The 14,167-nt window shown below is 35.7% G+C and overlaps 1 protein-coding gene across 1 annotated transcript in view; it reads right to left on the reverse strand.

Moving 5' to 3' along the window:
* The window catches only part of ERO1B (endoplasmic reticulum oxidoreductase 1 beta), a 55,886-nt gene that overhangs the window by 9,471 nt on the left and 32,248 nt on the right, over window positions 1-14,167 (reverse strand). Inside the window, exons 6-11 of the mRNA XM_036277461.1 lie at window positions 13,274-13,347; window positions 8,036-8,156; window positions 7,858-7,904; window positions 4,738-4,749; window positions 2,916-2,942; window positions 35-127 (exon numbers count right to left, since the gene is read on the reverse strand). Of these exons, the coding sequence (XP_036133354.1) occupies window positions 35-127; window positions 2,916-2,942; window positions 4,738-4,749; window positions 7,858-7,904; window positions 8,036-8,156; window positions 13,274-13,347 (374 nt within the window). The remainder of the gene's footprint in view (window positions 1-34; window positions 128-2,915; window positions 2,943-4,737; window positions 4,750-7,857; window positions 7,905-8,035; window positions 8,157-13,273; window positions 13,348-14,167) is intronic.

Genomic DNA, 14,167 nt, shown 5'->3' on the forward strand with positions numbered 1-14,167 from the left:
TAAAAGGCAAACTTCTACATAAAAACCTGATTACCTTCCAAAAGATAATTTGCACATAGATGTAAATTGATACTAGCATGAAGTCCCGATATAAGCTTATAGAAGACTCTTTTCTCCAGACATAAACCTATTCAGAAAAATATATCACATCAATTTAGAAAACAGAAATACAGAAGATTCAGTACACAAGCTTATTTTTAATGTAAAGATTCAAGGACATTATGAATAAATCAAGGAATAATATGAAATAACTAAATCAGCTTCACAGTGGAAACTAAGCAGTAACCACATTTCTGTGCAGAGGGATTTTTAAAATGTCAGAGTATGTGGGTGGCTTACTCTGCATCTTTTCAAGATCTTTTAGGTCTTCAATTCACTCCATGTTCTACCATAGATGGCCCTGAAGGAAGTAGCTTCTAATAGGAAAAAATAATTCTTTTGAGATCTCATTCCTTCATTCAGAATTTTTGCTAGAATATTCCCACTGTCATGGATGGAGACCAAATGTAGAAATTATATTCTATTTTTTAGCCCTGACTAGTGTGGCTCAGCTGATTGAGCTTCATCCCATGCACCAAGAGGTCACTGGTCTGATTCCTGGCCAGGGCCTGGGTTTCGGGCTCCATCCCCAGTAGGGGGCATGCAGAAGGCAGCTAATATTTCTCTCCCGCTCTAAAAAAACAAAAAAAATCAATAAAAATATATTTAAAAATTTTTATTTTGTAGCTCCCAGCTAAAAGTATATGGCCAATTTGGAATGTTTATGATAACAAGGGATACTATCTGAACTAATATGACAAAATATTAGGTACTAGTTTCTCCTCTAGTAAGACTTGTAATTGAGTCTATTATCAGGAAGCAAAATGAACAGATTTGAAGTTCACTTTCTTTTCCTTCTCACCCAGCTCTGTAAGCAGTGCTAACATCCAGGAAAATGTCTGAAGACTAGAGAAGGGAGAACAGGCAAAGCCAAGTTTGTGAAGATGTGTGGGCCCAAAAATGAGACTGAAAACCTACGAGGCAATTCTAATTTGCAAAGCCCACAAAGGCTCTTACCGAGTGGGGGTGGGGGTTAAGTGAGGAGGGAATAGTAGAAGTATACTTCCTTAAACGTGATAATCAGGTAACTTCAAGCAAAATGGTAAATGTAAAAGATACACCAGCAAGACACACACCACACACTTAGGCAACTCTGGAGAGCTCTCCTGCTAGCAGTCTGCTAAGACCTGAGCAGATGCCTTCAGAGACACATGCTTAAGTAAAAAGACAAATTTCACCAACTTCTACTAACAATACAGAGCACATTCACTACCCTATTTCGAAAATGGTTTTCCTTTTTTTTGGTTTTAATTTCATTCATATTCATTTTCAGTAATTGGATTGATTACAGGACACTAATATAATTTCCTTTCAAAAAAGGGCGAGATTTGCTGTGTTATTGGCATGTGGACATTGCTCAGTGGTTTTTAAAGGACGTTTCACAGGCATGATCTATGCTCATGGTTAGAGGGCTACTGCCACTTTCGTGCCCCAGATGAGGAAACTGAATCTCAGAAAATGTGTGTCAGTTGTCTTTAAATAGGAGTGCTCTCTGCAACCACGTATCAACACTCAGAAATTCCCACCAGATGGATCCTACAAGAGTGGTTGATATAGTATACCCTAGAATCCCATATTGCCCATAAATGTCATTCTCATCCTCCATTATCAATATTCAGAATCTCTGACCACCTCTTGTAACCTAAAAATTACTTTTCACAATCTGTATCTTTAGACAAAAACTAATTAAACAGAGCTAAACATCTTCTTCCACACAGGCCATTTATCAATTTAATTCCTAGAGTATTTGCACATTAATAACGGTCACCTTAACAATAGACAATATATGTACATAGTTCATTAAAGATAAAGATAAAATAGAATTAACTACTTAGTTTAACTCTGTAGGGTTCCTATCACGTTATGGCTATGAAATATCAGTTTTCCATATCATTCAAATTGCTTATCTTTCATTAATATATTTTAACTTTTGGTTTCATAAATTAATGGCAATTTGGTAAAATTTTTAAAAGTATAATATATCCAGGTGTTACAATCCTAGAATGTTTTAGTTTTCCATTAATAACATTTTATATTTCTAGTATTTTCAATATTAGAAAATATAAGAATGCAAAAGTATCTAGTATATTGGGATCTATACTGCTTTATCCTTTAACTAGACAAGTTTAGACTATACTGACGGGTGTAAACATGTCTAAAACCTTCTGATTTCACATTTATCTTCCCTCAACTTCATATATAAAAAGGCACTTCCTTCCAAAATGAACACCTCTGCTGTAAACCAGGGGTCTGTCCAACGGCCTTCAGAACCGTGGTCTGGAAGGGCACCATAGGCAGAGGCTGGAAGAGGGAACCTGGAGACAATATCTGCCCTGTATAGTTCTATAATGCTGGGTTTGGGTCTCAAAATTTTTAAATAATTGCATCCCAAAACATAATAACCTAAAATATGTTTTCTTTCAAACACTGTCAAAATTAGTTGCCTGGGCAATGAATCCTAAAACTTACTAAAATATATTAAATAAATTAATACATTTCTTACAAGACCCTATAAATTTAAAATGCAGACAGCTGCCCTGGCCACTTTGGCTCAGTGGTTAGAGTGTTAGCCCACAGGCCAGAGAGTCCCGGGTTTGGTTTCCACTAAAGGCATGTATCTCGGTTGCAGTTTGTCCCTAGCCCAGGTTGGGGTCGTGTGGGTGGCAGCCAGTCGATGTGTCTCTCTCACATCGATGTTTCTCTCTCTCTTCCTCTCTCTTCTACTCCCACTCTAACTGAAAATAAATGCAAAAAATGTCCTCGGGTGAGGATAAAAATATAATGAATAAAAATAAAATAAAATGCAGACAGCTTACCTTCTAGCCATGTGTAGAATGATTCTCCTTAAAAAAAAACAAAAAACACACACACACATAAACAGAACTAGGTTTAAATATTTTAAATACTCATTTATGTATTAGAATAAATTAAGTCTATAAAATATTTTATGACATATTAAGGAATATGTCTAGAAATGCCTACTGTTCCATGTGAAGTAGAAAAATAGGCACATGGGTCTAGAAAAAAAAGCCTCAAAAAATAATTTAAGTATTGGGAGAATGTTCTTATAAATGATATTTTGACTGGTACAGTTTTTGAGAAAACATTTCAGTCAAAATGTTATATAAATCTTATTCACTAGAAGGCTTAAACATCCATAGGTATGGGGGAAGACCTTAACGATCTTAAATTTGCTTTTGATGATAACTATAGCACTCTTTTTAAATTCTAGAAAAAAACAGTAAACTATAATTAATAGGAAAATCTATTTATTATTCTATTCCTCCTGATTCAGTAAGGTTAGGCATATTTGCTCAATTATCTAAGATTACTAAATTTCAAGGGATATTTTTAAACCCTTTAATTTTCAAGATGTTCTTCAGAAAGGCTAATGACTAAAACACAGAGTGCCTGTTTATCTGAATACTAATGCTGAAAGAACTATTTCTAGACCAGCACTGTTGTTCACTGAAAAACAAAATGGCAGTCAATAAAGACTGAGTTAATAATACACTTCCGAAGTTACCTATCCTTATTTATTTATTTATTTTTAATAAAGAAAAAAAAAACTCAACACAGATTAGCTGAGCAGGAATCTAGGAGATAAATTAGATGGTGGAAAATTATTGTCCCTCCTGAGAGTCTACACACTTTACAAAACTCCAACATCTTCCTATAGATTCATTCATCTACATCTTCTTACTAAGGATCATTCATCATCATCTCCTCTTTTCATTAAAAAAACCCCAACTGCTAACAGGGAAGTCTACAAGGTTCTCAATAATCGGGCCTCTATGCATCTTCCTAATTTACCCCTATATAAAGTCTTCCTACTACTCACAGGGTCTCCCCAAACAAACTTGATTATTCCTTTCTCAACTCCTTGGTCCATGCTATTCCCTCCAAATAGCACATACTATCCAATTCTATAGGCTTAAACTTTCCCAGATCACTCCAGTGGGATACAATTTCTCCAACTCTAAAGAGTGTATCACCAACTGTTTGTACTATGCATGTGTAGTATTTCTTTATCATATGTATAGAGCTTATCCTTCCTGCTATATACTGTCTACTCCTAGAGGGAAGGTATCACATGTATACATCTTTCTATCCTGCACATCATAGTGCCTTTGAACGGAGATTTAAAATTATTATTCATTTGAAATAAGTATTTTGGCAGTTTGAGGGCATCTTATGATCAATAGTCATTCAGTAGCCTGGAGTAACCCACAGCTGATAAATCAGAATTACTCATCAGATTAAGTACTACAATGGTAAATGAGGTTGTAAATTTCAAAGTCAATAAGAAAATACATAAGTCACAAGACACATTATCTGGTCAAACTATCCTAACTTGTTTCTTCAGAATATATTCAAGTATATTATAATAACTATAAAATGGAGAAGTTGGAATGTGATCGTAGTTGCTCTACTAAACATTTAGGGAAAATTATCTTTATACTTTTTTTAACATAGGATAAGTTTGTATTATTTTAAAATACTCATTTTTTTTTTGTTACCATCCATTGGTAGCTATTTTCTGAAAAAATATTTTCTTTTGATATAAAGGAAAAACCAAATTTTGATCATTAAAAACATTTCCTCTACTTGAGACAAAAACACAAGAGTTTAACTCACCATCATCTTCTCCTGAAAGAAAAAATAATAGACAAGATTTTAGAAAATGTATTACACAGTTCAGATTCTAATACTATCAATTTTAATACGGGATTATACCTTACTGTATGTTAAAGTATTAATTATACCATGAACTGTGGTCATTGTGTAATTATCCTGCAAATGAGAATTTTATTAAGAATATAGGCCAAAAAGTAGAAGATTTTCATGTTTTATATAATAAACAATATTAGAAAGCAACTAAAAATAGTCATAAAGACCACTAGTTTCAACAATTAACTAACAAATGTACAAGTCACTGCTTTGATCATGTACAGGACCCTTTCTGAACACTATTGTTTTCATGCTGGAATACTTTTGTCTTAAATTACTTACTGCTGCTCGGCATATACATATAAAAATACTTCCTGAGCTGTAATTAGTGAAACTCTCACTGCATTTCACTTTTGTAAAAAGTTCTGTTGTTCAAGAGCTGTTGGAGAGCTAGCTGTAAAAGCCAGTGTCGTGGCTCAGGAACCGTGTGGAAGGAACAGTTCACAGTATTGGAGCTGCCAGTCAGCGTTACACTTTCAATGGAGACAGCAACAAACAGCCCAGCAAGAGCGATCTCATTACTTCATGGAGCGCACCTGCTCCCTTACCTAGTCTCTGTCTTCCTCTTTCATATTTCTTTTTCCTTCTTTTCTCCTCTTTCCTTCCTGTCTTTTTCTATAGAAAAAGACACTCCTTCCCTCCTCATCTCTCCAGCAGTCTCATGACTCTGATTTATCATAATATGAAAGTGAAGTATTTCTTAGGACTTGATGGTTTTATTAAATAAACAATTATATATTCTGCTTTAAAAGTAAGTGATCATATTATTCAGCCATCAAAAAAGAATGAAATCTTGCTATTTGGGACAACATGGATGAACTTTGAGAGCATTATGCCAAGTGAAATGTCAGACAGAGAAAGATAAGTACACTATGGTCTCAGTTATATGTGGAATCTAGAAACAAAAGCAAGCCAAAACACCAAACTCTGAGATACAGAGAACAGATGGGTAGCCAACAGAGGCTAGGCAGGCAGGGAGAGAAATGGCTGAAGGGGGTCAAAAGGCACAGTTTAGTTATAAAATAAAATCAGTCCTGGGGATGCAATATACTACATGGTGACTATAGTTAATAATACTGTATTATAGACTGAAAGTTGCTAAGAGAGTAGATCTTAAAAGTTCTCATCACAAGAAAAACAAATTTGTAACCACGAGGTAATGGATGCTAACTAGACTTACTATGATCATTTCACAATAGATACAAGTAGCAAATCATTATGTTGTACACGTGAAACTAATATAGTTATACATCAATTACATTTCAATTTAAAAACTTTTTAAAATTCCAATCCTTAAAAACAAAAGCAAGCAATCACATGAAAGGCCTGGAAGAACACCTTCCAAACTGTCCTGTGAAACAGGGTGGAGGCAGGTAGGGGTAGGGGAGCATTATATATTGTTGTAATTTTCATAAAATCTTGTGTAATAAAAATATTTAAGTTGGAAATAGAGACATTATGAGAAGAGACAAAGGGTAAGAAGCCATGTGTGCCTTTTCCACAATCCAGTGCCCTTCTCCAGGCAGCATGAGAATGAATTTGGGGAACATTTGCTACTATTATAGAGCAGTCCACCATTCAACCTTTCTAAGTCTCTTTGGTTCTCAGAAATACATAAAGATATAAACTTAGACCAGGAAATTCAAGTTCTTAAATCAATCCCGGTCTGAAGAAAAGAATGGAGTGGCAAATCAATTACACAGTTGCTCCCAGGGACTGGCTCCTCTTTGAAAGGATTAAGGATGTACCCCAAGTTTTACACTAAGCAACTTCCCACTATATACAGCAATGCTGTCCCACAGAAATACAGTGTACATATGTAGTTTAAAATATTTTCCAGTAAAAATTTCTAATGAAATACTTTCTAATGTCCACATTTTAAAAAGCAGATGGTATGCACGCACTACAATACAACAAGAGTTTACGCCGTCTTACCAAAACAATAAAGTTCTGTTTAATGGCACAAATATTTCACACTGCTTCAGTTTTTAAGTTTAAACAAACTACATTTAAATAAAAAGTAAAATTTAGTTTTGTGCTAGCTACATTTCACGTGCTCAGTAACCCAATGTGGCAAGTGGCTACCTTCTGGGACAGTGTAGGTTCAGAGTGGCGCTGCAGGCGACCCAACTTCCCGAAACTGCCCTACACCCTATGACTCAAAGTGTGGTGCCTGGGTCAGCACCATGGACATCACCTGGGAGCTTATGACAATCCTGGGCCTTACCCAAGACCTACAGAATCAGAACCTGTATTTTAACAAGGCTCCTCAGTGATTTGTACGCACACAAAGTTTGAGAAGCACACATTCAGCCATTGGTTCTCAAACTTGGCTGCATACTGGAGTCATCTGGAAAGTAAAACAATACCAACACCTGGGTCTAATAATCCCAGACATTCAAACTTAATTGGCATGGGATGGGGCCTGGGCTTCTGGGTTTTAAAGAGCTCCCCAGGAAACTGCCATTATGTGTATATATATGTATGTATGTATGTATGTATGTATACGTATATGTATATATAATATGTATTACTCATATATTCTAACTAATTTTATAAAGCTCCTAGGTTAGGGCTTGGTATATACCAGGTGCTCAAAAAAACATGTAGAAATCTTAAGACTTAACAATGAGCATTTAATCTACTTTTTTTTTTTTTTTTTATCCTCACTCGAGGACATTTTTCCATTTTTTGCTCAGGTAGAGTGGGAGGGAGAGAGAGGAACAGAGAAAGAGAGAAACATCGACATGAAAGGGACACATCGAGTGGCTGCCACCCACACGACCAACCAGGGCCGGGGACAACTGCAACCAAAGTACACGCCCTTAGCGGGAACCGAACCTGGGTCTCTCGGGACCGCAGGCTGACGCTCTAACCACTGAGCAAACTGGCCAGGGCTAATCTACTTTTTGATCATTCAAATTAACCAAAATATAAAACAGTTGAAAACTTTCTCAAATTAAGTTTAGTTATAAAGACATTTCATAAACAATCTCTAAAAGTATGAAAATTGATTTAAAAACCCACCTCGGCTCGGTGCCAGAGGATTTAAAGGACGATAAACAGAGCGAGGCCTGAAAAAAAGAAAAACCACACAAAACCCAAACATAAAGTGATTTTTTTGTTATGTAATTTGTTCCAACAGACTCTCTCCTTCCTCCCCCTTCCTTCTGCCCAGACATCCCTCCCCTTCCCCTCTAGTTACTTGAAACAGTTTTCTTCATAGATGCTGTTCCACACTCTCCATGCAGATGGCCCTTTGTAGCCAGTATAACGCTCTGGGTTCAGCAACAGGTCTACATACTGGGCAGCTGGAGACCTCTCATCTAAATAAGAAAAAATTCATAAACCATCCCTATTTAACAATATATCTCAAATATAGCATCACAAAGCAAACAGGACTACCAGAAGACTATAGAAATGCTACAGTTTTCAAGTAATCTCCAACTGAACCCGCAGAGTGGTGAGGACATTTGTGACTGTACTTGACCTTGGATTTGTAGTAACCTGCCCTTGAAAGAGGGAAAACAACTCCTTCCTTTCCTCTGAAGTCATGCAGGTTCCTCACCTTGTTGGGAGGCATTCACTGTGTCATTAGTTTAACCATGAAGATTGAAAAGACCTAGCAGAATCTTCATTTGTTTGAATATTTTATTCAATTTCTTCTCTAAGTATATACCTATCTAAACACATACTTGGAAATATTTATTTTGTTAGCATATATTATATAAAAATAGAGATCCTGCTGCTCTCTACTTTTGACTTCTGAAGTAGATGGCTCAATAATTTTGTGATTCAAATTTGACCATTCCTAGACTTACACGATGGTCTAATTTTTTAAAAACGTCACTAATTTATTTTTTACCAGTGTTTATATATTGAAGTGCTTTTCCCCCTCTCAAACCAATACAGCAGGCACAATTTCAGGAACTTGTTAAGACATTTAAAATTAAATAAACATTTTTTATGTTAAACCTAAATGAGAATTTACTAGATCTCCACTATTTGGATATTTCTTTTTTTTTTTTTAATCCTTACCCAAGGATATTTTTCCACTGACTTTTAGATAGAGTAGAAGAGGGGGGGCGGAGAAACATTGATGTGAGAGAAATACATCAATTGGTTGCCTCCAACACATGCCCAAACGGGGCAGGGATTGAATCTGTTACCCAGGTACATGCTCTTGACTGGGAATCAAAGTCTTTGGGTCGGCACTCTTAACTGTTCAGCCAAACGGGTCAAGGCTGGACATTTTAATAGAGATCGCCGGGGGCCACAAAAGATAACGAAAAATGGTCTTTATTATTGAGGCTCACATTCTGGTAGGAAGGGAAACACATGCTTTCACACCTGTAGAAAAATTATAATGATTATGCTCACAGATGTATGACCATAATACATACAAGCTGAAGTGCTATATATGTTGGCACTGATGTATTCCTTTATTTATATGCTTCCCATCTTTTGGTGTCATAACATTAAATCAATAGTATGTAGACACCTGACTTAAAATAGTGGCCAAATATGGTCCCTTTTCTTTTCATTACCTGATAGTATACTTTCCTGTCAGCCAGCATTCATTGGCCACTCAATGACCAGAGACTGAGATTACCCATAATCATAAGGGGCAAACGGCACCTGACCCATGCCTTCCAAGAACTACCTGGCACTTTCATGATACAGGAAGAGTACAGAGATAATTACAAGTTATCATTACTAAGTGAGTTTTATCAAACTTAAAGGCAATGGAAACCTGATTTTGGAGAATAGTGGCTCTATTTCTAACCCTAACAGTATACAGATATCCCATTCTACAAAGCACCCAAAACAGTTAATTTACAGATGTACCAACAGAAACTGCTCAAGGTTCATAACTTAATTCAAGACTTAAAACCTAAATATAATTTTTAAAAATCTTAATTTAAAAACAAAGATTCAAATTATGAAGTTAATAAAAATATGGCTTTTATATATAGTAAAATTCCAACAAAAGTTTACCAATTCACTAGCTTTTGTTATATATTTTTAATTTCTTTGAGCTGTTCTTGAGCAAATTCATTTGCAAAACTAATCCAATTATGTATGTTTTACAAATATTATTAAACATACATATTTACTGATATAAGTATGTATGTACACATGTATGAAGAATGTGTGTGGGTGAGCATAAGCCCACACACATGTAGGGACATCTATGAATGTACAGACTGGACTAGTATCAACCTTCTTGCCCAACAAAAACAACCAAAAGAGAAAAACTACAGATTCCGATATTAAAGTATAAGGATCTAAAATATACTTTAAAGGAGCAGAAAATCAATTATATCAATTTTTAATTATCTTAAGTAAAACTTACTTTCTCAACGTTCTTAACATGTATTCCCTTAATTCAATCAAAAGTTGTTTAAAACTTGTAATACTTTTTCAAATCATGACATAGGTGGGTTTTGCTAACTTGTGGACCAAGTCTGGCTGCTGAGTATTTCCACAGAGGAAGTTTTATGAGAATAAGTCATGTCATTTGCTTCCGTGCTGCTTCCACCGTACTATGGCAGAGTTGAAAACAGAGACCTATGGTCTACAAAGCCGAAAATATTGACTATCTGTCCACCCATAGAAAGACAGTTTGTCTGCCCCTGATCTATACTGACAAAGCCCCTATAAACACACCAGGGCTGGTGCCCATCCTTACCCTGGGCCACCCTCAGCATGACCGAACTAAACTTTCTAACTTCTTTCCATTATTACAGCTGTATCAATCATTCAGTTAGTTCTCTTTGGATCCCTACTGTGTCTTCTTTGACAAAGCTGTTTTAGCTGATCATGTTAAAAACCATTACCCAAATATTCAAAGAATTTCCACTGTAATAAAATACAGAATTCTGAGAATTTGTCAACTTGAACCATGTTTTTCCCTCTCCAGTATACTTTTCCCCAACTGAATTTTCTTGTCATTGTCCTAATTTACTATCAGAGTTATGAGGCTACACTGCATTGTCCAGGATGCTGCACACTCCTTCCTGCCTCCTAACTCAAGATCTCTTAAAACAATGGTAGCATATGCCAGTGTAGTGTACAGGCTTTTTGCTATGGGCCCAGATCAGAAATACTGAGATACAGACTCAGGATTGAGCCTACAGCCCCCCATCACCAACTTTATCCCTGCTGAAGCATGACTTACTCAGGACAGCCTATGGTTTATGAAGCGCCCACATAGTTTTGATGCACAGCCTGATATAAAAACTACAGTGTTGTTCATTTATTAATGAACATGTTTTAAGGGAAAATATAAATGTAAAAAAAAATCTATCACACTATGTAGGTTATTTACAAGCCAACTACTTCACTCAGCAAATATTTATTGCACATGGACCATGTCCAGCCACTGTCCTAGGCACTGGGGATACAGCAGTGAACCAGAAGGCTAGGCGCTTGCCCCGAGGGTACACAATCTGGATGGAGCAGAGAGACATGAACAGGTCAACTAGGTAACATGCCAGGCGCTCCCAGGCAGTTCTCTGGGTTAGCAAGCCACACTGCAAAGAGAGCGCGACAGTGGTTACTTATTTTTTACAAGGGGTGACAGCAGGTTTTGATGAGGTGGCATTTGAGCAGAAACCTGAAGCAAAGGAAGAAGCAAGTCATGCATAAAGACAATTACACACACACACACACACACACACACAATAGAGAGGGGCAGAGACAGCTTACCTTAAACTGCTAAATTATTAAAAAACCTCCTATTTGATCTACAGGGATCATCCTCCTTTCATATAACTACAGAACAATATGCAGAGATCAGGGCTGTATGGATATGTTCCAAAAAACTGGGGTGAATTCTTTAGAATTTGTTTTAATTCAACGATTTTAGATAAGTGAAATAACTAAACAACAGCTCTAAACTACTCTGACAGTGTTTTTTTAAATCATAGGTATAAGCCATCGGGACGCACATGAACATCACTACTCAGAATAGTGGTAATCCAACTAGTAGTATAGTTTTATGTTTAAGAACTACATAAAATATAAAAGTTACTATTATATAAGAAGCTAATGTTAAAAAATTAGTTAACACTATTTATATTGATGACAGGTAATGAGCACATCACTTAATCATAGCAAGTGATCTCTGAGTAGTATTTTTTATTAACTACCTATAAGAGAAACATATATTCATATTATTTACTATAAGTAATGATTTTTTTTATCTGAAAACCTGTTAAATAAGCACTAGTGAAAAATTTTTATGTTGGTCAAATAAGTAGAATGAGAAGGTGGACATTAGTGACTATAAGTGCTAAACACGAAAATATAATTAGAATGCCAACCAAAGGGCAAATGAGAGTAAGCAGTGATGTGTGTATTTAACCTAGGTTCAGTGGATTGCTTCAATGAACCTTTTGCCAATTCTGTATATTATTATAGGGGTATTTTGTTAATTGCCATTAGTATATCCAGATAAACCAAAGAAACTTTGCTCAGATTTCTTTAAAATGTCCCTGCTGAAACACTATGAACCACGGCACTAACACTGCATCGCTCAGTATCTCCTCGATGTACCAGACCACCACAGAAGCTCACTGTAAACTGCTCCACTACTTTTAGCCTGGGTTAAAAGCACAATTTTACATGTGAGTCTTTAAAAACCCTCAGAAAGCAGTATGATCACTCTAGATGCTTTACGAGTTCAGAAGAGTGTCTGCTGTCTGTACCAACTATGTATGCTTGAACCCCAAACTTTCCCACCACTGAAAATATAACAATACTAAGGTAAAAGGTAAGGAGAGAGGCCTAAGGAGTGACCTAAGCTTACTGCACACAATTCTTGGGAATAGTCTCCTATAGATTACAAATTCTGAGTCACCTCCATCACCTTCTGTTAAGAGGCAAGGTAGCTCCTGTGGAGCAGCGCCCTGTCTTAGTACCTTCCCAGGGGATTCCTGGGAAGAGGGCTTCCGGTAAGTAAATTAGAGTCTTTCCTAATATTGGAAGGTTTGTTGAGACCTCCAGCAAATTCCAGTGTGAACATTTTTATAATATGTTCACAAAACCTGTAACTAAGTGGCCTGAGTTGGAAGTCCATAGGAGACTTCATAATGGAAAGAATACAGGCTTTGGACTCAGTCGGATCTGGGGTAAAATCCTATCTCAGTTCTTGCTCCCATGTGATCCTGGGCAAGTTACTTAGTCTTTCTGAGACTGTTTCCTCAGACATGAGATGACACACACTTCTTAAGGCAGTTGTAAAGAAGAGAAGTAATGCACTTAAGGCATTTAGCACAGGCTTGGAACACAGGCTTCAATAAACTTAATCATGAATGACAGATCCACATAGCAACATGCAGTGCATTTGAGCTATGACTGTTGATATTTTAATAGATTTCCATATCATACAAAAAGGTTAAAGTAAAAATAATCTGATTACAGTAGTTTATCTTATTACCATCAAGTTCACAGAAGTGATCCTGTGAGTCATCATATCTTGCCCAGTCAATGAAAGCCTCTTTGCTTTGATTACTACGGGAGGAGGAATAAAAAAGAAAATGATTAAATTTGGAGTTAAAAATTTTAACACTGTATTCTAGTTTAATTAAAAATAGATAACCTGAGGTCACTTCTTTATTAATTAGTTCACAAATTCAGTTAGTGGTTACATGAGGGAATGATGAAAACAAGTTATATGAAAAACACAGATGTTAATATTAACTTCCATTGACATTAACTTTTGGTGTGCATCAGAAAAAAAAATTAACAAGGAAGCTCAAGGTAGCACAGTTTTTGTAGAAGTAAAAAATTTGAAACAACCTAAATATCTATTAGTAGCAGAATAAATAAATAAAATATAGTATATTTATATCATGAAAACTGTTCATGAGTTAAAAGAATGAGACAAATCTCTCTGTTTTAACCTGAATCGATCTAGAAAGCAAAATGTGTGGTGTAAAAAGAAAGTTGCAAATTTTAAGTACAGTATTATATCATTTACATAAAGAAAAAATAAAACCATATGCACAAAACTATATACATATATGTAATAAAAATAAAAACTGACTGGATATACACCAAATTCATGACAGTAGTTACCTCTAAGAAAGAAGGAACGAAAACAGGATTGAGGACTAGAACATGGGGGATTTTAATATCTTTGATATTTCTCTTTTCTTAAAAACAGTTGCAAGAGGTAGAAATGTTAATATTTACTCAATTTGGAGTGGAGATTATATGGCTATTTATTATATTATCCTTTCTACTTTTCTATATTAAATATTTTCTTCAAAAAATAAGATAAATAAAATTGCTAACTTTACTAAGTCTATAACAATTATAGTACATCAAC

The sequence above is a fragment of the Molossus molossus genome, unplaced genomic scaffold (assembly GCF_014108415.1).
Source record: "Molossus molossus isolate mMolMol1 unplaced genomic scaffold, mMolMol1.p scaffold_m16_p_23, whole genome shotgun sequence".
Classification (NCBI taxonomy): Eukaryota; Metazoa; Chordata; class Mammalia; order Chiroptera; family Molossidae; genus Molossus; species Molossus molossus.